The sequence below is a fragment of the Rissa tridactyla genome, chromosome 14 (genome assembly GCF_028500815.1).
Source record: "Rissa tridactyla isolate bRisTri1 chromosome 14, bRisTri1.patW.cur.20221130, whole genome shotgun sequence".
In the NCBI taxonomy this organism is placed as follows: Eukaryota; Metazoa; Chordata; class Aves; order Charadriiformes; family Laridae; genus Rissa; species Rissa tridactyla.
Window position 1 is genome coordinate 470,756 of NC_071479.1, and position 27,966 is coordinate 498,721.

The 27,966-nt window shown below is 58.1% G+C and overlaps 1 protein-coding gene across 2 annotated transcripts; it reads left to right on the forward strand.

The window, feature by feature from the left end:
• Positions 1-33: 33 nt before the first annotated feature.
• Positions 34-27,925, forward strand: ASS1 (argininosuccinate synthase 1). Of its 2 annotated transcripts, XM_054221066.1 has the most exons (16): positions 34-112; positions 2,224-2,288; positions 3,033-3,144; positions 3,588-3,656; positions 3,935-4,123; positions 6,422-6,478; positions 6,949-7,023; positions 10,311-10,381; positions 10,776-10,806; positions 14,539-14,629; positions 16,449-16,533; positions 17,681-17,745; positions 21,925-22,056; positions 25,391-25,547; positions 27,079-27,144; positions 27,641-27,925. In XM_054221066.1, exons 3-16 carry the CDS (start codon positions 3,037-3,039, stop codon positions 27,693-27,695), a joined length of 1,251 nt encoding a protein of 416 aa, XP_054077041.1. In that variant the 5' UTR covers positions 34-112; positions 2,224-2,288; positions 3,033-3,036; the 3' UTR covers positions 27,696-27,925. The 2 variants fall into 2 exon arrangements, with proteins under 2 accessions (XP_054077041.1, XP_054077042.1); XM_054221067.1 differs by lacking the exon at positions 2,224-2,288 and having other exon boundaries at positions 59-112.
• The last annotated feature ends 41 nt before the right edge of the window (positions 27,926-27,966 follow it).

A 27,966-nucleotide genomic window follows, 5' to 3' on the forward strand; every position in this document is an offset into this window, starting at 1 on the left:
GGCCTGCGGCAGCTCCGCCTGCCCACACCCGGCTGTAAGGGAGGAGGAAGAAGAGGAGGGTGCTCCAGGCACTGAACCGAAGCGCCGAGGGCAGCCAGGCCCCGGGGAGTGGGTGAGTGCGGACACAGCATAGGGGTGGGGGCAAGGGGAAAGGGGGCTCTTTGCCTTGGGGACCTGGCCCATGTCCCCTCTCCACCCACCCACAGGTCTCACGTACCCTTGGGTGCTGGAGAAGGGCTCGCTGGTCCCTGCAGGAGCAGGGCAAGGGGGGGTCCGAGCAGGCTGCAGTCAAGCCCCACCTAGCTCGGTTTTGGAAGGGGCAGGGGGTTGCAATGAGTCCCATCTCGCTGACAGGGATCCTAGGCTTGGCCACCCCCGGGGAGGGGAGCTGGGACCTCAGCCGGCACCACCTTGCACCCTCCCTGCTCTGCTCTGAGGATGCTGGGGGGGCAGGATGGGACGCCCACCAGGTGGAGGAATGATGCTGAGGCAAACCCCAGCACCAGCGAGCGCATCCCTGCACGCCTCAGCTGTAGGAACCCCTGGGGAGCCCCTGCCCGCGCTGCCTGCCCCATCCCAACCCGCAGGCAGCACTCACCGGAGCAGAGGCTGCTCTTCCAGCCCGGCTGGCCAAGGCAATTTCTCTCCTTACCAAAGTTTCAGGCTTTTTATTCCCCTCCCCTTTTTTATATATATATATATATTATTGTTTTTTCTTAGTTTTAAAAACAAAAGCACAGAGTTCCTGCGGAACAGAGCAGCCAGAGTCGAACTCTGCCCCAAGTCACGCGGAAATTGCTACAGAATAATAATCAGGGTTGAGAAAGTCCCGCTGCGTTCCCCTTCCCTGAGCTTTGTTTGCTCTGATTTATTACTACCCAACGCCAAAACTTCAGGCTCTCACTTCCTGGGCAGGCGGGCTTGGCACGAGCCTTATTTCCGTAGCTGGGAACACTGGTGGCCCTGCAATGTTCCCTGGATGTAGGACGTCTCCCTAGGGCAAGGTGCCCCAGGTCCCTTGGGCATCACCTGGGCGGTGTAACATGTCCGGGCAGGCAAAAATTGGAGGTGCTTCCTCTAACCCCCTGCTGGGCCACTTGTGAAACGAGCGTGCCCAGTCTCAGAGGTGCTTTGTCAGGCTGGCAGCCACCATGGCAATGCTGGTAGCCACAGCAGGGATGGGCTGTGGGGGTAAAGGAGGGCATTTGCCCAGCAAGGAGCTGCGGGTGCAGTGTCATGCTTTGGCTGGGCCCTTTCGGGAAGTGCGAGTGCCTTCCTGTAAATGCCCTGGTGAGGAAGGGAATGTCTGGGCCTCCCCGGGCAGGGGCCCAGCTCGGCACACCCACAGCGCCCCAAGGACAGGGAAATGCCGGTTGCACAAGCCCAACGGGCGCTGGCAGGCTCAGGGAGCCAAATTGCAGTTACAGCGCTGCCAGAGACCTGGGCTGGCTCCAAGCCGTGTCCCGTGGGACACTGGCCCCACACTGCACTGGCAGGAGCGGGGTGCTGGGGTACACCCCAGTGTAACTGCATCCCGCTGCAGAAGGTGCTGGGTGGGCCAGCCTTGGGGAGCTGGGCACAGCACCCTCCCCGTCTTGCACAAGCAGGAGCAGGATTTTGCTGACTTGGTAGCAGCAGCAGCAGCATGAAAGCTGCTCAGGACGGGATTTGGCCGGCTCTGCCGCCCGCCTTCCCCGGCCAAGGGTCAGCTGGCATCACCTCTTCCTGGGGCCCTGGGATTCACAGGCCAGCCGGGGACCATGGGGACAGCCCCGAGTCCCTTTCCGCAGCGGGACCCCCCGTCCCTCCCCCTGAGCTCCGGGCTGCTGCCTCCTTCACCATCTCCTGTCGCTGGCTGGAGTCCTCCATCTCCTCAGCCCAAGGGTGAGGGGCACTAAATCTCCACATAGGTGTTTCAGGCTGATAAGAAACATGCGACAGCATAATTAGGACAAAAGCCCATTAAACGTTAATTAGCTGTGGGTCCAGGCTGTGGGGAATGCTGCCGAGCGCCCCAGCCCTGCAGCTATCACACACCCACGGTGCCAGTGGGTGCTCGCTGCTGAGCCAGTGGGCAGCTGTGCCCGTCTGCCACCACAGCTCCTCCGTGCCGGCGCTGGCACAGGGCCCCAACGTGCCGGGTCATGCCTGAGCAAGGCGTCGGGCTGCATCTCTGCAGCGGCCGGGTGCCTGTGTCTGAGCCCCATCTCCCCGGCGTTGCAGAGTGCTTGCAGAGCGTGGGATAGGCTGTGCTGGGGTTGCCAGAGCAAGAGCCGCGTGGAGCAAAGGTAAGGGCAAAGCAGTCTCCATGGCTGCCCCGGTCTCCTCCATCACCCGGCTGCCGCTGGGTGCCCCAGCCGGCAGCATGCCCTCACTGGCTGGGAGCCACAGCCTGGATGTGGCCACAACGCCATGGCTTTTTCTTCTATCCCCAGCTCTCCCCTCCTCCTCCTCCTAGCCTAGGAGGGCTGTTGGTCCAGCTGATCTCTCCTGATGCCATGATGAATCCCTTCCCGCGCTCCCCGCTGCCCCCAGCCTGGCACGGCAGAGGAGGGCTCTCAGCCAGACCTGGGTGCGATGTGCTGCCCCTGACCCTGGTCCCATGGGACCACCAGCACCCGATGGCAGCAGCTTTTGTTGTCCGTGAGCAAAAGCAGTCCTGGGGGGGTCCGTGTTTTAATCAGAGAGCTTGTCCCAGCACCGGCAGCTCCATCTACCCACGCGTTCCCCCACCTACCCAAGCCGCTGCCAGCCCCGGGTGTTTAGTTTGCTGCGGGCTTTGCTTTAGCTGCCTGGTTGTTTGTCCCCTGGATAATGTTTGTTTTGCCCAGAATATCCCATCGTGGGAGAGCCCTCGCCCCTCGCTGCCCTCAGCACCCTGCGGGACCACGATGGCCCCGTGGCCAGTTCAGGGACACCAGGGAGGGTGTCATGGCTGGTGGCTGCAGCATCCCTGTGCTGAGATGGAGCAGGCTGATGTTTGGGGCAGGGGTTGGGGCTATCATGAACCCTTTTTTTCTTTGCTTTGCTAGGGCCATGGCTCAGCCCAAGGGCACAGTGGTCCTTGCTTACAGCGGGGGCCTCGACACCTCCTGCATCCTGGTGTGGCTGAAGGAGCAGGGCTACCATGTCGTCGCTTACCTGGTGAGCCCCACGTGCACCCCATCCCCGGGGGCTGGGGGTGGAGGGGGTGCTGTGCTATGGGTCTGGGGACGTGGGGCAGGTGACAAGGGGCCTGGCCTGTACGTGGCCATGGTGGTGACCCCGCTCTCGCTGGTTAACCATCGCCCAGCCCGGGTGCTGCTTTGTCAGCCCTCTGCGGCACAGCCTGTCCCTGCCAGCAAATGACCCTCCGCTAATGAGGGCAGCACATTGGGCAGAGCTATGGGGCTTGGCAGGGGGAAGTATGTCCCCAAGATATGCCATCTTGGGGGGGGGGAACCCCCTCCTGTCCATCCCGGGTGGCCTCAAGCCCAGCTAGCATGGGCCGTGCCCTGCCTTGCACGATGCCCCATGCCGAGGTCTTGTGCTGGGTTTTGTGGTCACTATTCAAACCCATTTTGTTTTTTTTTTTTCCATCCTTCCAGGCCAACATCGGGCAGAAAGAAGATTTTGAGGCAGCACAAAAGAAAGCGCTGGCTCTGGGGGCCAAGAAGGTAACAGTGTCCCTCCCTCACGGTGTCCAGGGGGCTCTGAGCTCCCCCCGCTGTGGGGCTGAGCCCTGGGGTCTCGCACACCCCATGGCTGCGGCCACCACAGGTGTGACAAAGTGCCAGTGAGGAATCCCTTTTCCAGAGGTTTTGAACTAAAGCTTTTTAGCAGCACTAGGAAATGGGAGGCAAAGAGACCCTTTGCTACACCATCCCCAAAGATGCAGAGGACTGGAATTCCCCCCAGCCACGCTCCCATCGCAGGTCTCCTTCCATCCCGGCAGGTTTACATCGAGGACATCAGCAGGGAGTTCGTGGAGGAGTTCATCTGGCTGGCAGTGCAGGCCAACGCTCTCTACGAGGACCGGTACCTGCTGGGCACGGCACTGGCACGGCCCTGCATCGCCCGCAAGCTGGTGGAGATTGCCCAGAGGGAGGGAGCCCAGTACGTCGCCCACGGGGCCACTGGCAAGGTGAGGGAGGAGGGGGGCACCAGGGGGATATTGGCACAGGGTGCTTTGGGGGGGCGACTCAGTCTGTCCATTGGCCAGGCTGTGGGTGCCGGGGGGGTGCACAGGGTGTTTTGTGGGTGCCCCGGTGGGGCTGTGCGAAGCCCGGCTGTTGTTTCGACACTTCCTTCTTGCTTCTGGGATTTCTGTGCCCAATTTCGGTTCCCTCTGGCTGCCGGGAAGGCTCGAGTCACCGCCGAACCCCCACTTTTGTTACCAGCTTTCTAAAAGCTGCCGCAGACAGGCGCTGCCCTGGCCAGGACCCGGCTGGGGCTGCGCCAGCACCACCCGGGGCGTTTCGGGGCACCCCGGGGAGGGTGTCACCGCCCCGGTCCCTGTCCCCATCCCCGGCTGTCGCCGCCGGCCGCAGGGAGGGCACTTTGCCGCTAGAGGCAGCCAGAGACCATGGAAAGGATGCCCGGGGCCAGCCGCTGCCCAGAGAGGGGGAATCCTCGGCTGGGAGCGTGGGACCTGCCTGATGTGACCGTGGGTCACCCCCTGCCACTTCCAGCCCCTGGCTGCACGCTGCCCAGCCCGGTGCGGGGACACCCAGGGCAGGGTGACACTGTCATCAGTGGTCCTTGGGTGCTGTGCATGCACCTGGGACCTGCCGGGTGCCTCCTCGTCCCCATCCCACAAGGACCTGAAGCATAGATTGCGCCTTCGTTGAGGCAGGGGCAAAGGCGAGGTGCCCACCTGGAGGGGTCTGAGTGCAAGGGGATGGGTTTGGGGGTCCCTAACTATGGCGGAGGACCCTGCCAGAAGGGGGGTGTTGGATGTAGCCAGGGGACAGCCAAGGGGCATGCTGGCACCGGGGAGACGGGCAGAGGGGCAGCTGTGGGGCTGGGAGGTTTCATGGCTGAAATAACTCTTGCTCCTGCTGCCATGGGTTCCCCCCGTCCATCTCCCCCGGTCTCTCCTGAAAGCCCATGCTCAAGGGTGCCCTGGCGCAATGCACCCCCAATGCGATGATGTACCCTCTGCTCCTGGGTACCACCAGCATCCCTCCCGCTCGCGGGGGCACCCTCGGCTGCTCCCCAGGCCATTAAGCCACGGGCGCAGGCAGGGTCGGACCGCGGGTAACTCGACCCGGCTGCGCCCGTCCCCGGTCCCCGGCTGCGACGTCTTAAATGCGGGCCATCTGCGGTGTCTCCGCTGCCGGAGCAGATGGACTTGTTTTGGGCCTGTAAGGGAAATGAGTGCTTTGGTGGATGTTCTCGCCTGCGTGTAATAGTCCTCAGGGATTTCCGAGCCCAGCTGTAAATGTATCCTCCAGGCCGGGGCCAAGAGCAGGGGAGGGGGGGGTCCTTACGCCCCTTGGTGCTGGTGGAAAATAGGCTTTGGTGAGTGCTATTCCCTGGGAAGTGCTAATAACTCCCAGGCTCACACCTCACCCCCTCCTGACTACCTGGCCTCATTAGTAGTATCTCATCAGCACGGGCCAATTAAGATAAAGGGAGGTTCAACTATTTAATTATGAGCTCCTGAATCCTCCTGGACACTGTGGTCTTCCTCCCCCCTCACCCTCTCCCTCCATGTATCCTCTGATGCCTGCAGGGGGAAAAAATACCCAAATCTGGGTTTCCACTAGTTCCGCTTTCAGGAGCGCCAGCCCAGGGGAGAGCACGGCTCTTGGGTGACTTTGGGGTGAGCCAGGCTCCCTCGGAGTCAGCTGGATGAGCCGCATTGGGGCTTTGATCTCTTGGTGTCCAATTCTCTCAGAAGCACCAGGAAAGGTGGGTTTGGGTTCAAAATAGCCACGGAGAGGGACCAGGAGTGACCCCATGGAACAGATCTGGCTCAGGTCCTGGCATCCATTACCCCCTCCCACTGCGCTGGGGCAACGGAGGAGATAAATGGTTCCTTAGCCTCAGGCCTTGCTTTTCCAGTGAAAATAGCCAGCAATCCCATTGCAGTGTCATTTCTGGGAGAATAGGTACGATCCCCCTCTTGCACAGAGAGCCTGGGTCTACAAGTCCCTCATAGTGTCATCCGGACATCCCTCCTGGCTCTCGTGGGGATTTGCAAATGCCCCGTGCAGCTGAGGGTCTCCCGAGCCACGGGCTGGGAGGCTTTTCCCACGAAGCGACTTGTCCCGTGTGTTGGTCAGAGCTGAGATGGCGAGACGTGACCCCTCTAGCTCCCGGCTGAGGGATTTTGATCCCGTCCTTGCACAGGGACAGCAGCCACAGGCAGGGAAACAGCACATCCTCACCTGCCCCGGTGCGGGGGAGCCCTCAGCATCTCCTGTCTGTGTTTCAGGGCAACGACCAGGTTCGGTTCGAACTCACCTGCTACGCCCTGTGTCCTAATATCAAGGTAAGGCACCCAAAATTCTCCCCTGAGTCCCCACCGCCAGGCTCCTGGCTCCCTCCCCAGCTGGTGGGGAATTTTGTTTTAACACTGACGCGAACGGCCGTGCTTTGCTTTAACAAGCTGCCAGCTGCACGAAGCGACGTTTTGGCATTTGAGGGGGCTGTAATGATCTTTAATTGACCTATTTTACCCCAAACACCACGAGGCCGTGGAGAAAACTGTACCAAGGCAGCTGCTGGATAATCGATGCTGCATCCAGCGCCTTGTTTAGGATCAGGGGTTTGGGTTACTCCACCCTCCGCAGGGAGATTAAATTTCGGCTGGGGGACCAACACCCCATGGGTCACAGATCCCTAGGGATGCCAGGAGCCCTCTCCTGCTGGGAGCCCAGGGGGATGCTGAGGGGAAAAGGGGGCCCGGGGGCTGCAAGGGGGCCGGGGGCTTCTCCTCTCATGCTCCTGCCCTCCTGCCAGATTGTCGCACCATGGAGGCTGCCCGAGTTCTACCAGCGCTTCCCTGGGCGCCGCGAGCTGATGGACTACGCCAAGGTAGGGATGCTCAGGGTGGGCATGGGATGCTGAGAGCGGTGGCGGGATGCTGGGGACGGTCACGGGATGCCCACCGTGGCTTGGTGGGCAACAGCAGCACGCCCTGCACAGCCCCCCTGCAGCACCACGCTGGAAACTTCTGGTCAGCTTTTCTGCCCTCCCCCGCGCCCCCCCTTTTTTTTCCTCCTTCCTTTCTAAAAGCCCCATAATTACCTGGCTATTAATGGTAACCTGCTTTCCAAGGAAACGGGTCCCAGCTCCCTGACTTGCGTTAACAGACAAAGCAAATACGTTTGCCTTTGTTGTCCCTTCCTTTTTGAAGTACAAGTTGCAATAAAACATATTAGAACTTTTGCATCAGGTTTTTATGTGCCCACCAGGGTACCTTTATTTTTTAGCGACTTCATGGAAATGCTTGACAACTCGGCTCAATCAATCAAAAGGGAAAAGGCAGCTCTGTGCATAAACCAGAAAATTGCTTCAGTTTTTAAATAGCTGCCATCGAGGCTGCCTGGGTAATCTCTGGGAAGGCGAGGTGCAGAGCCGGAGGGATGCGGCGCGGGGCGAGGAGCCCTCTGAGCCCATTAGGGCCGCTGAGAGCGGCGTGTTGAGGATTGTGTTTGCCATCTGCCATTGTATTATGAAGGGGCGAGTTTACGAGAGCTTTCCATATGTTGCCAAACAAATTGTCAAATAGGGGAGTTATTAAGAGCGCTGCGGTTTTATTATATGGAAAATGGAACATGTGTTTTGGGTTTGGGGGTTTTGTTTGGGGTTGTGTTTGGTTTTTTTTTTTGTTTGGAAGGGGGGGAAAAGGGAAATGAAATGGGTTGGGGCCCCGTTCAAAGAGAAAAGGTTGGGGTCGAGGGTTTGTAGTGCCTCTCGGTCTCTGGTTATGTTCGGCATTTAAAAAAAACAAGAGGGGGGAGGTGTCCCTTCTTTTTCATGCTTGGGAGAGGGAGATGCGTGGCCAGGTCTTTTCAGCACCTGGATGCACTCGCTTCTGCACTTGGGGGGTTATAACGCGACGATCATAGAATCCTAGAATGGTTCAGGTTAGAAGGGACCTTAAAGATCATCCAGTAAATGTCTGGGGGTCAGTCGCTGCCGGGGAAAGCAGGGACCCATGCCACCGTGGCACAGCTCTTGCCATAGATTTGCGGCCCCGGGGGCTGGAGCCTGCCTTGCTCCGGCAGCCGCTTCATCCCTGCAACCAGCAGAGGCTGGAAGACCTTAAAAAGCAAGGTGGAGCTCTCCTGGATGCTGCTCCAGGACGAGCCATCGCAGTGGGCAGAGCCAGGTGGGATGGAGCTCGTTGTGGCTGTGCCCTGAAAACGAGATCCCTCCTCAGTCACGGCATGTTTCACCCCAGCCAAGGCTGCCTGGGCTCAGTGGACGTTGGTCCATGGGTCTGGGCTTGGAGGATCCCCTTCGAAGCAATAACATGGAAAATCGGTGTGGGGCAAGGATGGGCTGGGGAGCACGAGCTTCCCCGTCTGCCAGGAGGAGGCAGAGGGCAGAGAGCTGCCTGGAAAAGGAAATCAAGTGGGGGTCGTGGATGGCCATCGGTGGGTAGTTGGGTCTGGAAGATGCGTTTGTACATCCCAGGCGAGACGGGTGTGACCGATGGCATGGGGAGACCCAGCCCCGTGTGGCTGAGTGTGGCCCCTCAGTGTAAACAGCCCTCAGTGTTAATTGCTTGGCTTTAATTAAATAAGGTGAAATGTCCTCTGCCAACATTCACAAGGTCGCTGGGATGAGGACGAGGGGGCAGGTGCTGATGGGAGCTTGGTCTGACCCCGAGCGGGGCTGAGGTCTGTCCCCAGCCCTCGGTCTCCCCCAGCAACAATTGGGGGAGCTCTGGGGGGTTGGGAGGCACCTGCAGCTCCATCCTTCTAAGGGACGGAACAGGGAGAGGCGGCACCTCGTTCTTTCCTGGAAAAGCCAGGCGATTCCCAGCCCTTGCCACCAGCAGGCAGTGTTTTGCCCTCCCAGCAGGCCCAAGCCTGTGTTTTGAAGCCCACGTGAAGCATTGACGAGCCCTGCCTGCTCTCCCCCATGGGCAAGGTCTGCAGGCAGGAGAGAAGGAGGCGAAGGCTGCCCAGCACCCACCTCCAAAGCCTGGGACAGGGGTCCCAGTGGGTACCACACTGGAATTATGGTGTGGGATCAGCAAACCAGGACCCATGAGCTTAGGGCAACATCCCCCCCAGAGTGGGGCTGAGTTAGTCCCTCTGCAGCCGTAGGAGGTATCTCAGGACCTTGCTTCCATCTCAGGTGATGGGTTGAGGACTGTGATTTAACAACCACAAGCATTTTCTTTCCCTCTTCCTGGCAAACAAGGAGCCTCTGCTCAGCCCCTGCTCCTCTGTTGCTGGCCGAGCCCTTGACTGAAATGGCACTGTCTGGCGATGTATGGGCCATATGGATACGCCAAGGCATGGTGGGAACCCAGAGCTGCCACCTCCATCCTCGGCCATCACCGTGTCCATCCCACAGCCGGGACATCGTGGCTCAGCGTGCCAGCAGGGTGGGCGACGTCCCCGCTGGCTCCGGTTGTTAGCTCGCCACCGTCGCCTCTCCCGCTAATTCCCCCACGTATTCACCTCGTCTTCACAGGCAATTTCCCCCATTGAAATGTCAGCGGATAATTGAGCGCGCCGGTGACCTTGTTAGGGAGCTGGGCTTCACGCTGTGCGCAGCGCCAGGGAGGCAGCCGGAGCGGGGCCATGCGTCCCCAGGCATGGTGTGGTCAGGGTGTCTGTGCTCAGGAGAGTGACCACCACCTGTGTGCCATGCGTCTGCATCGCCACGTGTTTGCACGAGGATGTGGGGACACGTGTGCTCTCCCCTTACGGTAAAACATCCATCCTGTTTAGGTTGGAGCACATCCTGTGATTCTGGGGACTCCTTTCCCCATGTCACCTCCCCTTGATGAGGAGCTCAGCCAGGGGAATGCACTGCCCTGCACCTAGAAAAAGCACACAGGGTCCATGCCGACACCACCTTGGGTTCATGGCGGGCTCTGAGGCTTTGTCTCTGCTCATGGTGGGGCTGGGGTGGCCGTTCTCCTCCCAGTCGCACCGTGTCTTTGATGTCCCCATCGAGGTGGCCCTCGTGGTGAAAGCTGATATTGCCCAGGGTCAGGGACACACATGTTCGCCTCGCTCCGTGCTGCCTTACTGGTGGCCTTTGTGTGGTCAGGGCTGATCCCGGCAGGAGCTGGTGCTGGTGTGGGCTGGCTGTCCCTGCGGGCTGGCTCAGCCCCACTCCCCTTCTCTCGCCAGAAACACGGGATCCCGGTGCCTGTGACGCCCCAGACGCCCTGGAGCATGGATGAAAACCTCATGCACATCAGGTGAGAGGCTGGGTGGGCAGGGAGGTCCCGTGGGTTGATGATCCAGAGCCTGGGGCCCTGATCCTCCCGTCCTGCGTGGCCAGGACAGCCCTTCACACCTCCAGAGTCCCTGGCTGCCCCACCATGTGCTGTCCACGGGTGGTCCCAAAACCTCCAGCATCCCTTTCTTCACAGTTGTCCATGTCCCGCGTGGCAGCACCCATCCCCCGGGCTCTCCCAAGCCAAGGTGCTCTTTGCAGGGGTTCCTGCTGAAAGCCCCTGGAGATCCATAACACATATTTACCCCCATCTTCATGGCATGGTGGGAGTGGGGGGGGGGTCATCCTGGTGGGTTTTGGGGTTGCAAGTTGCAGGTGCTGCAGCGACTTTTTCACTCCTTCCCTGCCTGCCGCAGCTACGAAGCCGGGATCCTGGAGAACCCCAAGGTAATCGATCACGGCCGCCTGGCCAGCATGGCAACCACAGGGCTGAGGGCGTCTCGTGTGTTTGCAGCCTAATTGGAAATTTCACGGCGGGCCGTTTGTGGCGGGGAGGCCCTGCCACCCGCCTCTCCCGGCACGTTAATTGCCGCCGGCGTGAATAGGGGAAGGGACCGTTTCAGGGTGACACCGGAGGGGACAATGTCACGGGGCAGCAATAAAGGAGCAATTAGACAGATGAGGCGCTGGTGGGAGAGCAGGGCTGGTGGCGGGTGACGGAGTTCCAGGCTGGCCCCTGCAGCTTGGGTCCCCTGCCCGTGCCTGCCAGTCACCCACCCCTCTTCCCTTTCCCATGCCCACTGTCCGGGGGGAAATGGGGGGAAACCTCCCCTTGCATGGGGTGGTGCTTGGAGACCCTAAGGGCACCCATGGGACCATGGACCAAGAGTCCAGTGGTGGTGGGTGCTGCTGCTGGTGAGTGTGGCATGTCTCTCCGGAGGCGTGGGTCCAGCCCCGGCTACCTCCCAGTAGTGCTCGTGGTCCGGCTGCCTGCTGGCCCCTGCCTGCGCTCTTCATGCTCCAGCGGGTTGAGCATCTACTTAAACTATCCATCAGCGCTAATTAGACAATCCGGGGAGAGGAGGGGGAGGCAGGCGGAGAGGGAGAGGAGCCGGCTGGAGCTTGGCGCCCGCAGCCGGCTCGCTCCCTTGGGCTGGCGCGTGCCTCCGGCGGGGCATGAGGAAGAGGAAGGTGGAGAGGGGACCCTGCTCCTCTTCGGTGCCCTCCACAAGAGCGTCTGCGGGTCGGGCTTTGCAAAGCCAGGCCCTCGGAGGGTCTCCTCCTCCGGGAAAGCGGTTGGCACAGGGATGGGTTGTCATGCCTCCGGCCAGAGGTGGCAAGGGACAGACGCTCACCCTTCCCAGTGCACCCCTCCACACCCACCCCTCCGCACCCACCTCCCCTCGGGGATGATCCCCGGCCCAAAGCTCTGCCAAGCCAGCTTCCTTCGCAAAGCCAGCTCGGAAAATGGGGACAGTTTAGCAGGGAACAGGGACCAGTGCCCTGACCCCATCCCCGAGCATCCTCGGCTCAGGCGCCTCTCCCTCCGCCAGCGCCGGGAGGTGGTTTCCCGGAGCGCGGTGTCACTGCTGTCCCCTTCCCCAGCCCGGGAAGCAGCGCCGGACACCGGGGCGGCCGCGGCAGGATCCGGGGTGCCAGGCACAGCGGGCTCCCCTCCCCAAACCCCCGGGACCTGCCAAACGCAGGGATTTGAAAGCAGATGGTTGAGCTATTTTCTGCCTCTGTGAGGCCCGATTGAAGGGCAATGAGGCAGCTAATGTGGAGAAAGATAGAAATTTACTTGCTTTAACTTCATATGGCACTCTGAAAGAGTTCATTCAGTCCCGGGCACAACAATATCAGCCGGATGAATAAACCATTTGCGGCATCGATAGCTCTGCATCATGGTTTACTTCATGGACCATTTGCTTCCAATTTCTTCTCTTTTTGCCCCGTTTTTCTTGCTGCTTTCTTCCCCCCTCCTGCTCTCCCTTTCCACACACTCTTCCTTTTTTTTTTCCCCCCCTTTTTTTTTTTTCCCCTCTCTCCCCTTTAAAGATGACATTGCAGGACTAGCCCCCCTGCGGGGAAGGATAAATAGGAGGCATTGATACACTGCAACAAACTATTTGTCATTTGAACTGTGCTTTTAGGAGAGAGAATAAAAAGAGGACAGACTCACACCGTAATGATGGAATGCAAGCCAAATGTCACTTTTATTTCTATTTAGTTATTTTATTTAATAGGGGTTTTCATAGTTGGCTTGGAAAATTGGAAACTACCTGACTTTGACTTCCAATGTTTAGTAAAGAGTTTTTAATACTTTCCGGTATTTCTTCCCCTCCCACCCCCCAATCTTTCCTTTTGAACTCAAAGTTTTTCATCATCTCTCACAGGTTTGTCTAGTTAATAAGTGTGATCAGGGCTAGGAAAGGCCAGACGATGTAAAATTGAAATCCGCAGCCCGTGTAATTTGTGCGTGTGCGCGCACGGGGGAGGTGTGCCTGCCAGTGCCTCTTGTTTAAAACAAGGGAAAGGGGCAAAAATGAGATAAAATAGGAGCCTGATGGTGATTTCGCTGGAGCGTGCGCTAGGGTAGCTGTGTCTGTATTCCTGGGACTTGGCTGCGATTGCTGCCAGGGTGTGCCCCCCGGGGTTTGGGGTGAGGCAAAGAGGGTCCCCCTGCTGCGGCTGGGGTGGCAGGGATGCTCGCAGCTGCGCGGGCTGCCCTCAGGTGCTGGCAGTGATTGGGCTTTGCTATTTATTTAAAAAAAAAAAAAAAAAAAAGGAAATTTTCACTAAAAGGCATATTGCCCATCTTTAAAAATTTTAGATGAAAACTTTTTTTGTGGAGAAATTAATTTTCCCTTAAAAAAGCTTAAATCTTTTTTTAAAGCAATCACTTTTTTTTCCCATAACTTGCTTTCTAGTTTGTCCTTTTTTTCCTCGCTGGAGAGGAGGAGGGAGGAAAAGCGAGCAGAAGAGCTGTGCTTTAAGAAGGAGAGGAGCCACAGGGGAAGCGGGTCCAGGCTGCTGTGAATGTGCTGCAGGCAGAGCCCTGGGTGCAGGATGCCCAGAGCTCCAGCTCTCACCAGCTGGGCCTTGTGGGGAAATACCAGTCTACCGCTGCGTAAAACACTGTCAGGAGAGGCTCAGTTTGGAGAAACTCCACCTGAGATGCTTGAACAGGGGTTTTAGGTGGCTGTGACTCCTCAGCTGGAGGTTCCTTTTCAAAGTTCCCTCTGATGGCCAGGGATAGCGTTGGTCCAGCCCCGCTCTGCAGCTCGCCCTGCCTTTCCACCACCCTGTGCCTCAGTTTCCCTCCCTTCCGCCTCCTGGAGCTGCGGCTCGGTGGGGGGTCCGTTTAGAGACAGGAGTTTGCAAACACTGGTCCGCAAGTGTTTTGGCGTCAGCGTGTGCGGTTGCATCGTGCATGAGTGCTGAGGGGGAACACGAAATTTCAAAGCATTTGCTCTCTGGGATGGAAAGCTTTTTTTTTTTTTATTATATTTCCACCCTCCCTCTTCTGGTATGCACTTCAATTGCAGCAATTCGTCGCCGGCACCCGAGCCTCCGGTGGCCTGGCTCTGATGGAGATAAGATGCCTCTTTCCTATAAATCTAGAAAAAAAAAATACACATAAAGGTTGATGTGCTCTGAAATGGGTTTTTGCTTTGTTCCTCTATTTTCCCCCGTGTGTATTAACCCCGGGGACACCATGAAAGAGCCGGTGTGCCTGGAGCACCTGCTGGGGTCAGGCCTCCTCATTAGCTTTTTTCGGTCAGCACCGAATAAGCCCGGCCGCGGCGCAGGGACGTGCGGCCGCTCGCTGCCACCATCCTGCTTTTCCCTGCCTGACTTGCTTCTCCGCAGCCATCCCGCCTCCAGCTGTGGGGGCGTCGGAGGAAAAGATGAGCTCAAGTTGAGGGGAAAAATTGGCTGATTCCTCCAACCCCTTTGTTCCCGGGGCCTGGGGAAGCGCCGGTGCTGCGCCGTACTGGCCCTGTGCTTTGGGATGCGGGATGCACATCGGGGATGAGGGATGTGGGATGCACATTGGGGGGGGATGAGGGATGCACATTGGGGATGGATGAAGGATGCACACCAGGGTCGGGGCTGTTGGTGGGGTTGGCAATGCCAACACCACTGACTTTCCCTCTTCTCTCCCTCTTCCCACAGAATCAGGCCCCCCCTGGGCTCTACACGAAGACCCGCGATCCGGCCACCTCTCCCGACACCCCCGACGTGCTGGAGATCGAGTTTGAGCGGGGTAAGCGACTCCTCACAGCCATCCCCTCACGTCTCTGCCCCTCGAAGCTGAACCCTGCTCAGCCAGGACCAGGGGCCACCGGTAGCCAGGAGCATCCCTGGGGTGGTCACAGGTGTGGTGACTCCCTCCTTGTGGAGTCGGGGCTCAGGATGGTGCTTGCAGTATGTTGTGGCTCTTTGAGGTGTGCAAAGGGTCTGGGTGTGTCTTGGGGGGGCTCGCTGGGTCCCCCCTGAGAGCAGAGCGGGGTCCAAGCCCCAGACATTGAGGTGCAGCAGGCATGGGGTCCTTCTCCTGCAGGGTGGCATGCAGGTGGCCCTGGGGACACACAGGTGGCCCTGGCCAGTGTCACAGCTGGGGAGATGCTCCAGGGGGATTTGGCCAGCAGTGCTATCAGCGTGGCACAAAGGAGACAGGGATACCCCATTCCATCCCAGGGGACGCACGGCAGGGCCCAGCCCCGCAGCTGTCACCCAGAGCGGGGACATGGGGCAGCGTCTCCCACCTCCACCAGCCACGGGCATCCCTGTGCCACCATCCATCCTGGCAGCAGCAGCGAGCCCAGCCCAGGCTGGGGGGAGACCCCCTCCCCGCTGCCAGCATCCCTGCTCCATTATCATGATTCCCCTGCAAGGAGCCAGCCCCCACCCCCACCCCGGCAGCCCATTCAGCCCCTAGTTAATTTATTTGAAGTTTTAATCTAATTATTAACTATTTTAAAGGCTAAGCAGCTTTCGCCAACAACGGCCCCGACAACGTCGGCTCTCCGCCGAGCGGACCCTGGCCAATACCCCGGCGGAGGATGCGAATAGAAAGAGCCGGGACGAGGGGAGGGCACGGGGGGGGCCCCGCGCTGAGAAGCAGCTTAAGGTTCATTATTGCCGCGAGTTACATTTAATAGCAATTTACAACTGAGTTTATAAACCCCTGGAAAATAGGGGGTTTAGGGGAGGTGGTGGGGGGGAGCTGACAGCCCCCATCACTAGACAGGGCTCTTGCGGGCGCCTCCGTAATAAAGACTAGAAAGGGAGGCATTGAGGCTGATTGGCAACTGATAGTGCGTTAAATGGTAATGAGGAGGGCAGATGGAGGGGGGATTAGCCTCCAACTCCGCACTGCTTTTCTTTGTGGGCCCCGCAGCCCCCTTGTCAGCTTCCTAATACATTTATTGCTCATTTCACACCGCTAAAGAAAAATGCCTCTTTCTATTCAGCATCCCCCCCCCTCCTCCTCCTCCTGCTCCTGCCCAGCGCCCTTCCAAAAAAAAAAAAATTAAGGGAAAAAAGAAAAAAAGAAAAAAGGTGCAATAATTAATTCATGGTGGGGAGCACCCCGCCGCGGGGTGCGTGTGCGTGCGTGTGCGAGCAGCCGTGCCGTGGGGTAAGGGTGTCCCCCCAGACCCCCCCCAGGCTGGTGGAGGCGGGGGGGGACATGGACACATTTGTCAGCACCCCCCCGGCAGGGGCTGGTGGGACAGAAGGTGCTGCGCCGTAAGACAATTGCGGAGCGTGAAATTCAATTAGTTAAGGGCCTGGTTGCAATTTCACAGGCCCTAAAAAAGAGAGAAGGAGAGGAGAGGGGAAAAGCCGGGGGGGGAGACACGATGGGACGTTTTTATGGCCTTTTTTATTTATTTATTTCACTTGTCTCCTGGGGTGGGTCCCCCTCCCCTCGCCTCCTCCCGGCACCAGCTTGGATATGCCTTTTTAAGAAGTTATTTAGAGTTCATATCTGTCACATCTATTTAACGCCCACGGGGTGATGTTCCGGGGGGATCCTGACATCGGCTGATCCTGCCCGTCCTCCCTCTCCGCCTCCGCAGGTGTCCCTGTGAAGGTCACCAACGCCGGGGACGGAGCCACTCGTTGCTCGGCCCTGGAGCTCTTCATGTACCTGAACGACATTGCGTGAGTGCCACGTTGTCCCCTGTCACCGCTGCCACCCCCCCGCCAGTGGGGACGAGGGCAGGGTCCCCAGGGAGGGCTGGAAGCGGGATGCTCGGGGTGGAAGCCCCGGGATGGTGGTCAGCAGCGTGAGGATGGGGTGGTCCCAGTTGTTCCATACGTGCCAGCAAGCGGAGCTGGGCACGGAGTCCATGAGCACAGTATTCAGGGTTTATGCTCCCCGCACACAAGGAGGGCTAAAAAGCCTTATTTACACCCTCCATGTTTACCACCTGCCCCAGCCGCACGGTTGGGTGGGGGCTGCCCTGCCCGCAGCGGGGGCCTCAGCCCCCGGGCACCTCCTGTCCCCGGGGCACCCTTTGCCCTGCTCCCAGCTCAGCCCCGGACCCCCAGCTCCCACATCCCAGGGGGCATCGCCTTGCCCTGCTTGCCCGAGGGGGCTCAGTGTCCCTTTTGGGTGGAGAGTTGGCTTTTTTGGAGCTTGGGGACATGCTTGCTGGGTTCACCACCCTGTGTCCCCTCTGCCTCCGCGGCAGCAGCTCCTTTGGGGTTTTCTGCCCTGTGCCACCCCGTGCACAGTTTCTGCTGTTGCTGGGGCAGAGCCATCCCCAGGGTCTTGCCCGAAAATACAGCAGCACCCACGGGGACACCCACTCCTGTGCCAAGTGCCACCCAGTCCCTGGCCATCCTCCTTTGTGCCTCCACCTTTATTCCCCCCAGTGCTGAATGGGAATGAATTTTCCATGTAGTTCGCTTTTTAAATGTTCATTAAGTGGTTTTAAAATGACTTCGGCCATCAGGAATACAGCTGCGGTGTGTCCTGTCTCCTTCCACAGTTCATTTTGTGGTGGCCCAAGTGCCACAGCTGCCTGTGGAGCTGCCGGCCCCAATGGCGAGCGAGGATGGGGGGCGAGCGAGGATGGGGAGAGGCTGGTGGCACAGCAAAAAGGAGAAAAGGAGAGAAAATCCATCTCCTTGTCGCCTGTCTTATCTGGGGGTCACTACTGATGGTCACCAGTGCTGCTTAGGGGCTGGCCACGCTGTCATTTGGGGTTTGTCCCCCATTGCCCACCCCTCTGACCCACCTCTCACGGCCGCCCATGTCCTGCTGTGGGGCTGAGGCTGCTGCAACCTCCCTTCTCCTCCGCAGGGGCAAGCACGGCGTCGGGCGCATTGACATTGTGGAGAACCGCTTCGTGGGGATGAAGTCCAGAGGTGAGCGGCCACCTGCTAGCAGTGTCATCCCTGCCCTAAAACCAGCAAAAATAAGGGAAAACCCTGGCTGGGGGGCATGGTGGATGCTCAGCATCACTGGGGTGCTCTGGCTCAGGTCACACCAGCAGCCCTCAGCTGCTCCCTTCCCATCAGCTTCTGACCAAGGTTTCCCTGTGACAGGGAATTCTCACTTCTAACGAAGGCAGCTGCCTGCTTGCTGCCAGAGCCACTGGTCACTCCAGCCCTGGGGTCCCAGTGCCACCAGTGACCCCAGTCTTGACTGAGACTTGTCCCCAGTGGGAAAAATGCCAAGCTGTGGGGTCATGAGGGAGGATGCTCCGGCAGGTTCCAGGGGGTGCACAGCTCTATAACGCAGCTACAAAGTGCAGGAGGCCGATGCAAGTCACTGAGGATTTTTTTAAAGCTAATTCTTTGATTTATCTACATGTTTTTGAGGCTGTGACTCTAGGTATTGATCATCCATTAGGATCAGCTTCATAAGAAATCTCCGGAGGCAGTGATCTGCCCCGTGCAGAACTAAGTAATGAGAGGACTCATCACCACGTCCCATCTCCTTGTGCCCGCTCTTTTGTTTTAAATCCCATTAATACCTAATTAGAGACTCCCTTTCTTAAAACTTGCCCTTCGTGCACAGCATCAGCAAATATTTTGATAAGACTCAGCCCATGGTCTCCCTCCCCACCGTGGGGCACCGGCCCCTTTGCAAGAGCGTCAGCCACAAAAGATGAAAAACCAAAACCCCAAATCATTTGATCTGAGTTTGAATAATCAAATTAAAACGTAAAGAAGGAAGAAAAAACCCCCAAACCACAGGCACCAGCCCGCGCATTTGCATGCAGGATGCTGAGTAATTTGTCAAAATCTATTTTATTTTTTTAAGAGCCACTGACACGCTCTAGTGACCCTTCCAGCATTTAATAATTTCTCTAAACCCCATTTAACTGTCATGTCTGTCTCCGGCGTGACATTGCCAAGCGATCGCTGCCGTGTTTGTGCGCCGGCAGACGCGGGAGGACCGGGCTTTCTGGGGCCGGGGGGGGGGGATGCGCGCACCTCGGGGGGAACAAGACCTTGGTGGCAGGTTTTCCACCCTTGCTTTGAGTGGGATCCTGCCCCCAGTTTTGCTCCTTGGGATTTAGGAGCAATCCCTTAACAGAATTAATAGAAACCTCCCAGAAATTTGTGCCAAGAGATGAGAGATGGAGAGCCGGGATGGGAGGGGGCCGGAGCAGGAGGGTGCTGCTGGTACCTGCCCCCCACAAGGGTTTCGGGGTGCAGGGCAGCTCGGGGTGGCCCCACCACTGCACTGCCAGGAGCATTTTGGACCCCAGATGGGGTTAGGGTGAATGGGGCAGGAGACGGGACCCAGGCTCGCAGGCGGGAGATGATCCCTTAAATCCCAGTGGTGTGTGGTGGCCCCGATAGCTGGGGGCTCTGCAGGTTCCTGGGGGAAGCACAGGGACCCCCTCTCCCCAGGGACAACACTCTGCAGGGGAAACTGAGGCACAGGCAGTCAGCAGCACAGCCAGAGCCCTCCAGAGCCATGGAGGTGGCATCTCCCACGGTGGCAGCGAAGGTCCCGCCAGGTGCCTCCTCTCCCTCACCTCCCAGACCCGGGGAGCTGGGGGAGAGGAAAACTCATTTGCATTGATTTTTACTAAGCTCCTAATTGAACTTCGTTAAGGCCTAATGGGCGAGGGGCAAGCTGAGCATGCCCATGACAGCCTTTTTAAGCCCTATTAACTTGATTTTGCCATATTTGTTTTAGTGGGAGGAGGGTGGGTAATTATGGGGTGCCAGGGAGCGGCGCTGCAGCCGGCCGGGGGGGCCACGGCTTGGCCGGGGGCTCTTGGCTGTGAGCAGGAGCCAGGCCCTGCCTCTCCCGCCTTCTCACATCCTCATTATCGAATTATCTTTTTAACTCCGAAGGGGGGCTAATTAAGTGAAGTAAATGAAATCAGTGGGGAGGAAGCGGGAAGGAGGGGACGGCCGCTGCCAAAAGAGCCGAGCGCTGCCTTTGGCTGGGGCTTTTCCTCCTTCCTTTTCCCTTTTACTCCCCTCGATGCTCTGAGCAGATGGAAGAGGAAACTGGAAAAGCCCTTCCCTGTGATGAATCCATACCAGGTTCATCGGTCTCAGCCCTGGATCAGCGGTAGGAATTTGGGCAGCATCTTCCCATGGGCAGCATTGCCCTCCCCTTCCCCTCAGGAAGCCACCACGTCCTGTCCCATCCCGCAGATGCCGTCAGGAGTGACAGCCTGCACTCAGCGCAGCAAAATTGCTTGGATGGAGGTGAACTGACAGCCAAGGTTACAAATTAGAAAATTTTAAGCAGCGGCAGCTGTCTCCTTGGCTGCCCCCTCCATGTTCTCCCCCTGCTCCGGTCCCCCCCCTTCCCCAGCAGTAATTACGGGGTGATTGAAGCTTCGCCAGGCTGCAGTGCTGACACCTCTGTCTTTTTCCTGTAAACACGGGGAGATGAAAATAGACACTTGGAGATGCTGTGAGTGTCACTTTGAAGGTGTCTCTTGTCTCCTTGGTGGCGAGGCTGGGAGCGTGGCTGTCAGCTCCCCTCCCCGCCACCCTGGCTGTCACACTCCGGTCCCCGGTCCTCTAGCATCAGCTTGAACGGGACAGGCAGGGGTGCAGGCAAATGGGCAAGAGGTGGGGGTCAAGACATGAACTCAAACCTTCAGTCAGCCCAAATTGGCTTTAACACCTCCTAAGGGGAAGGAGAAGTATTATTAATTGTTTTAGCTTCATGGTTGGGGCAGGTGGGGGCATACAGCAGCCCTCTGTGTCCCTGTGCCACTGTCATGCCCGTGGGGATGGCTGGGTTTTGGTGTTAATTCAGCAGCCCCGTGGGGATGGGTGCTCGGTGAGCACCCCGTGACTTGCCCTTGGGGACCAGGCTGCAACACCGCTGGGGTGGCCTGGGAGAAGGGGGTGGCTCTCCTTTGGGATGGAGACCCATCCCCTGCCTGTAGGATGCCGAGATCATGGACCCTGATAGAGATGAGGTTTGATGGAAGTGGCTTGGGCTGCTGTGGTGGGTAAGAGCTCCTGCTGTGTCTGTGGGACTGTGGTCACCCCGGGACAGGTCGTGCTTGAGCCTGTGCCACTCTCCAGGGCCCTGAGTAGGCAGACCTCAGTGCTGGTTTCAGCTCCCATGACAGCCCTGTGGGCTCCCTTACCCCTCTTGGGGCTGGAGGTGGCTGGGGACACATCCCCTTTGGCAGGGACAGTTTCCTATGGGCTTTCTTTGCGTGCCAGCAACACCCAGCGTGCGGGTGTCCTTTGCCATTCCCATGGCCGTGCCATAGCATGGATGCCCAGTGTTGGGAGGGGACCGTAGCCGTTGGCGGGCAGGGGACAGGGACGTGCTGGTGGAGCCGCCCTGGCCATGGGCAGGTCACAGCCGTGCCCATCGCGTGTTCGCTGACGGAGTAGCTCAGCAGGTCCCCCACCGTCTTTCCACTCGCATCCCACCCGGAGCGGAGCACCGCATGGCCGCCCGCGTATTTAAACACCGAATAAACACGTTATGCGGCAAAATAAGTCCCGAGCGGCTGGAACAAAGGGAGCAGCTCACCCGCAGCGTTAGCTCCCGTCGCCGAAATAATTAAGCATCCCTCCATCCCCAGGCCTCGTGTAATGGTGGGGGCAGGCAGGAAGGGACCGGGGGGGCCTCCCAGCCCCAAATGAGGTTGCCCTCCCAGCCCCCAGGTAGCCTCATTGCTTCGCAGCAGACGCGCGGGGCTCTTTCTTGCCAGCCGAGGGGAGAGGAGGGTATTTCAGGCCCTCCGCTCCCCGTGCCTGTGCCCCGCGTCGTTCCTTTAATTACAGGTTTTCAGCCGCAGACCGTTGGGTACGGATCGGTGGGGGGATCGGTTCCCAAACCCTGTCATTTAGCCTCGTCAGAGTGCCTCTTCAAAGAGGGGAATCTAGAAATTTTCTCCGCAAGGTGCGGAGTGGACTGTCTCGGCCCCAGCATGAATATAATGACAGATGCATTTTACAGCAAGCTGGGACTGAATGCGCTCGACCACAGCTCCTTCTGTCAGCCAAGTCATTATTTTTTGTCATTTGCTGACAGTTTTGGTCTCATTCGTTTCTCTCTCTTTTTCTGCTTTTCCCCCTGCCTGGAAAAATGGCTAGGTATCTATGAGACCCCAGCAGGAACGATCCTATACCATGCGCATTTAGATATCGAGGCCTTCACCATGGACCGGGAAGTACGGAAAATCAAGCAGGGGCTTGCCTTGAAATTCTCCGAGCTGGTGTACAATGGTACGTACAGTCCTTCGGGCTGGCCCTGCTGCCACAGCATCCTCCCAGCCTTCCTCCTCCTCCTCCTCATTGCTACCGGAGACTGCAGGTCCCTCTGGTCCATGCGCTCAGGGTTGTAAAATTCAGGTGTGTGTTTCGAGCTGCTAAGGAGGGAAAAGGTGGGTTTGTTTATGCCAAGGGCTGAGCTCTGACCCACACCCTGCCTATCTTCGTGCCAAGGGGGCTCCACGCCTGCCTTCGGGAGGGGATGCCGCCTTCCACGAGGGCTTGCTGGTGGGAGATGCTCCCGGCATCCCTCCCAGCCCTGCGCCGCCGCTTCGTCCCATCCGACACACTGGGACGTCTCACAGGCTGTGATTCACCATCCCGTTGTCCCCCCCACACTGCCTTTCCCCGTCTCTGCCCTCCGACCCCTCCATCTCTCCGTCTCCCCTCGCCCCACAGGGCTTGAGCACACCGGGATGTGGGACACACCAGTTCCCAGCACGGCCGTCCCCACCGTGGGGTTTGAAGCTGGAGACCTCTCCCCGTGCCCTGGCAGGGGGAAGCGCAGGGGTGCGTGGTGCGGGGGGGCTCTCAGGGTGCCGTGTCCCTGGCGGGAGGGGACGGGAGGGTCCTGGCTGTGCTATGCGGTGTGCAGCCCACACAGGGGCACTGCGGGTTGGGGCTTGGCCAGGGGCTGCCGGAGGGGCTTCCACACCGCTGGGGTGGGCTGGGAGCCATAAGGGGCACCACACGCATAGTTAGGGACAGCCGTAAAGCCCTTTTCCCTTCCTCCTGTGGCTCACTGGGCAGCTCCAGCTGGGGTCTGCTCAGCCGTCCACATGGGCTGAGTTTGAGGGGTCTCAGCTCTGTCCCCAGGTGTTGCGGGGAACAGCCTGCTGTGGGCCATGATGCTGCTGTGCCTGGGGGGCCGGGAATGGCACCCCCGGGAGGGGACATCAGCACTGCCCCGGGGTCTGCTCCGTGGATCAACTCTGACTTGGTCACCGGTGCTAAGTTGAAGGAAGCAGAATTAGCCCAAAATGCCATAGGCAGGCTCAAAACCCTGCTGCCCACAGCCAGGTGCTGCTGCACGGCTCTGAGCACAGCGGTGTGTCCCCGTGCCCCGGCTCTTCCTCTGTCCCCTGCCCTGTTCAGAGCTGGCATCCTTGGAGACCCCACACCAGGGAGATTTCCTGCCCTCCGGAAAAACACCACTTCTATTTTTCATATGTTCTGATTTCTCAGCCTCCTAGTTCCTCCTCCCATCACTTTTCAGGTGTTTCTCTCTAACCACAAGGGCTGGGATGATTCCCATGGGATCTTCTATGGGAAGATGCCCTAGAAACAACCTGATTCTGTGAGCTTGGGTTTTGGGCAGCAGCAGATCCAGCGGGACTGGGTCAGGCTGTCTTCTCTCCTGCAATTCCTGATGCCTGTGCTCATCCTTGGCACCTTCCTCTCCAAGGATGTTCCCTCCTGCGCCTTCCTTGGCATTACCCTTTGCTGCTTAAGCCCTATTTTAGGGCCCTGGCAGGGCAAGGGCTTCAGGGGCTGCAGAATTCTCGGTTACCTTCCCCTCGAGCCTTACTTCACTCTCTGATGCTGCTCCTGCCTCTGGCTATGTTTATTAGACTTTGTCCTGGGCTGCCTTTATTTTGAATTTTTCTTTTTTTTTTTTTTTTTTTTAGTTTAAGCATAAACCTGTTTGTTTGTTTCTAACCACTCGCTTGTTGTGAAGCCACCAGGTTAAAGAGTCACTTGGGAAATCATGATTTTGCTTCTCCCTCCCCACCTCTGCCAGGTGGAGACTGCTGTTTCCCTGGCTCCAGATGCTGAATCCCTGGGGATTTTCAGCATGCTCCTAGATTTTCCTAGGCAAGGAATAACCCCAATGGGGTGCAAACAGCACCCGTGAGTCCCCATGCTGGAGGCCAGGCTTTCAAGCTCACCTTCTTTTAACACCTCATTATTGCAACTAGTCCCTGATTTTAGGAGAATTAGTGTTTATCTTCCCCCCGTCCCCATTGATCCCATTGTGGAGGGTGGCTTTGAAGCCAGTTCAGTCCCGGCAGGTATGGCCAGGTGCGGAAATGCCATTGTCCCCCTGCCCGCGCCGTGATTAGGGCAGGATCCTGGTTTCAAGGCGGGAAGGTCATTAAGGGGGATCACTTCCAGTGGGGAATGTGTCTGCGGTGGGGGGCGAGAGAAGGGGGAGATGTTTCCTCACACCTGGAGCTGTCAGAGTCGGGATTTAAGTAGCTGGTTATTATTTTAACATGTCTCAGGTTTATTTTTACGGGGCTGCAACAGCCCTACATCTGTCCCAATGTTTGAAGAGTTGTACCTGGAGGGTCGTTACCAAAAAAGAGGGGTGTGTTTGCCTGGAGCCGGGGTCCCTGTCGGTGTAGCAGTGCTGATTGTGGGGAAGGGGTCCCCGAGTCCCCCAGCTGTGCCATGGTGGGGTGGCCGAGGCGGGGGTCTGGCTCAGGGAGGTGGTTTTGGTGGTGAGGGGTTGCCGGGCTTTGACGCCATCCCTCAGGGAAGGGCTGTGCAGACCCCGGGGACAAGGCTGCAGGATACAGCCCCGAGCAGGACTGGTGAGGCCAAACAACAAAAGAAATTGTTTCCTTAATGGCTTCGGTCCCAGAGCCCAGCTGGGAAGGGAAAGGTGAGAGGGCACCGATGTTCCAGCGGAGCAGGAGGGCGATGGGAGAGATAAAACCTGGGGATGACCGGAGGGCGGTGAATGGGCTCTTTCTCTCTCTGCCTCTATCTCCTTCTCCATCTCCCAGGCTTTATTCCAGGTCTCCGAGGGCTCCCCGGCTAATTACCCCGCTTAGGGACAGGACGGGGCATGGGGGCAGCAGGCAGGGCCACGGCCCCTCCGTGCATCCGCGGTGGCTTCGGTGGACGGCAACTCCTTCCCCCCCCAGTTCTGTGTCCATCTGTCTGTCTCCACCTGACCCTCCCAAGATGGTATTTTTTGAGTGGCGGTTTCATAGTAACTTAACAAAGCTTTTAATTTCCACGTTCACCCCCACCCTGCGGAGCTGGAAGGAGAATGGCCCCACTGCCTCTTCTCCAACGTCCAGTTCCAGCCTCCTCTCCTGGCTGGGACCCCGAGGGCCACGAAGGGGAAGGGACACACCTGGGGTCTCCATCACTGAGAGCTGAACCCGGGTGTCCTGGCATCTCTCCCAGTCCCGTGAACACATCCCTTCCCCTGTAAAAGATTAGGGTCTGCCTTGCGGGACTTAGCCTGGGGGTCCACCCTGTATGGGCACCCTGGGCTGTCCCGGGGCACCCTGGCCTCCCCCGTGCCCCCACTGACCCTGCCTTCTGCCTGCAGGCTTCTGGCACAGCCCCGAGTGCGAGTTCCTGCGGCAGTGCATCAGGCGCTCGCAGGAGGCGGTGGTGGGCACCGTGCGCCTCTCCGTCTTCAAGGGCCAGGTCTACATCCTGGGCAGGGAGTCCCCGCGGTCGCTGTACAACGAGGAGCTGGTGAGGTGAGTGTGGCTTGGGGGGTTCAGCGTGGGCAGGGGGGGTGGCAGCAAGCATCCCATCCCACTCCATCCCATCCCATCCCATCCCATCCCGCTTCATCCCACCCCCTATCCCACTCCATCCCATCTCTGGTGACATCAGGGACAGCGTCCCCCCAGCCGAGCGCCCGGCCGAAGCACGAACCCTGTTTCAAGTCGATATTATTTTTTACCTCCGGCTTTTCCTTTTTCTTCATGTTGTTTTCTCTCTCTCTCGCTTGCTCCCCCCCATCCCTCCCTCAACCCCTTTCAATCTCTCTAAACACTTTATAAGCCATAAATACACCCGAATGAGTTTAGATCAGTCGGAGTAAATGTCAAATTATCTTCTCTCTTTCTCTTCTCTGGCTTTTTTCCCCCCCTTTCCTCCCCCTCAAAATCAACAGCTCCTAATAATCTGTCCCAACCCTTCATTATGCTTCGCACTCTCACTTGGAGAGATTAAATGAATAAAGTATTAAAAACAAAAAAAAGAAAAAAAAAAGAGGGAAGAAAAAAAAGGAGGATGGAGGGGGGTGGGACGGAGGAAAAAGAGAGAGGGAGAGAAAAGCAGGGGCACTTATTCTCCCTGCGTCTCCAACCATTTTCCTTTTCTTTTTGATTTCTACATCGCTGGTTTGAAAGCCTTTGAGTGACGGCGTCACAGGAACCCGAGAGAAAGCTGTGAGAGGCAGAGCTGTGTGGAAATGCCTCTGCACAGTAGGTAGAAAGTAACGTAATTATAGAGCAGGTCAGAACCACTCGAATGAGCAAAAATAAAAGCACAGAGGTTTTTCTGTAGCCCGTCAGGGGAGGTAAAATCATTGTAAACTCTTTCTTTTTTTTTTTTTTCTTCTTTATGTCCCCCCCTTCCTCCTTTAAGGTTTGCAGTTTCTGGGAAATGAGCCGTGTGTTTTGGGGATGTAGGAAACCATCAGAGTTGGGATGTGGTGGGTGGCTGACACCTTTGGGGAGCGGGATGCGCTTGGCGTCGTACCGAGGCACCGGCCACCGTGGCCATAAACCCCATTATGCCGGGGGCATCCTCCAGCACCACCGCCCGTCCCGGGGCAATGTCCCCTTCCCAGGGCAATGTCCCCTGCCTGGGACCTGGGGCAATGTCCCGGCCTGGCATGGGACAGCCATACCCAGGGGACGGCTCCGGGACAGGGCGAGCATTCCTGCTGGATGCAAGAGCGCAGGGAGGAGGGTGGTGATGCACACGCGGGACCACGGAGGGAAATCTGGGGCCGTGTCTCTAGCAGGGCCTGGGGAGCCTGGGGATGGCCATCGGGGTGGCCCTCCTGCTCTGGAGGCCATGTGCCCCTTCCTGGGGGTGGCAGGGACCCTGCCCCAAGCCCCCCACACCCTCCCGCAGCTGATGAGGGGTGGCAGCGGGCACCGCCCTGGGGGAGCAGCTGGCTCTGGGGTCACCCGTGTCCTCCCCCTTCCCAAAAGGCATCCACAGGCGCCCCCGGTGCCCCCCATCCCAGTGACGGTGCCTTTCTCTCCGCAGCATGAATGTGCAAGGGGACTACGAGCCCGCCGATGCCACCGGCTTCATCAACATCAACTCGCTGAGGTCTGCGGGGTCGAGGCGGGGTGGGAAAGCCCCCAGCACCCCCGGGGTTCCTTCCCTTCCCAGCTCCGGCTCTCGGGGTGCACCGAGCCCCCACCGGCCTCTGGGGTGCCACCAGCCCCTCCAGCACCAGCCCTGCCTAATTACAGCCTTCCCCAGCACAGCCGGCCTCGTCATTTTACTTATTTCTCAGACCCCACCATAATACCCACCCCCCCAACTCCAGGGCTGTAAAACACGCCACATTTACATAATGGGCTCTTAATTTTTCCATTGCCTGTTAACTGCTTTGTTCTCCCTGATCCGCCATGTCCCCCCACCCCTCTACGATAAATTAATTACATTATCTCATGGAAAAAAAAAAAAATAATTAAACTGTAGAGGCCTTAACAAACGCCTGCTCTTCACGCCCCCTCATTCTGCTTAAATTAATTGAAAGGAAATGTGTGTTATTACTGTTAATTTACAATTAATTTTTTTTTTTTAATCTGGTTTCCAGGCTGAAGGAATATCATCGTCTCCAGAGCAAGGTCACCATAAAGCAGGATGAATAGCAATCAATCGCACGCTGGCCTCCCGCTCCCCTTTCTAATTTCTCTAAGAACTAGCACTAATTGTGGTGGTAATTTGTAATTGTAACTCGTCTCCCCGAGTCACTACGGAGGTGATGGCTTTGTTACGGGCAGCAAGTGAAATGCAATCATTAAAAAAAAAAAAAGGTGGTCGGCCGGGGGAGAAGTGTGGAAAGAAATAAAAACCCAGCCACGCGCTGGGTCCGCTCATTGAGAGCCGGGCTTTATTCCTGCCTTGTTTGTTTGCTCTTCT

What these genes read in the sequence shown, in the direction of transcription:
- ASS1 (XM_054221066.1), top strand. Translation starts at nt 3,037, where the DNA reads ATGGCTCAGCCCAAGGGCACAGTGGTCCTTGCTTACAGCGGGGGCCTC. An exon ending in CGTGGGGATGAAGTCCAGAG is followed by an intron (nt 17,746 to 21,924) that starts GTGAGCGGCCAC and finishes AAAAATGGCTAG; the next exon opens with GTATCTATGAGACCCCAGCA. An exon ending in CTCCGAGCTGGTGTACAATG is followed by an intron (nt 22,057 to 25,390) that starts GTACGTACAGTC and finishes TTCTGCCTGCAG; the next exon opens with GCTTCTGGCACAGCCCCGAG.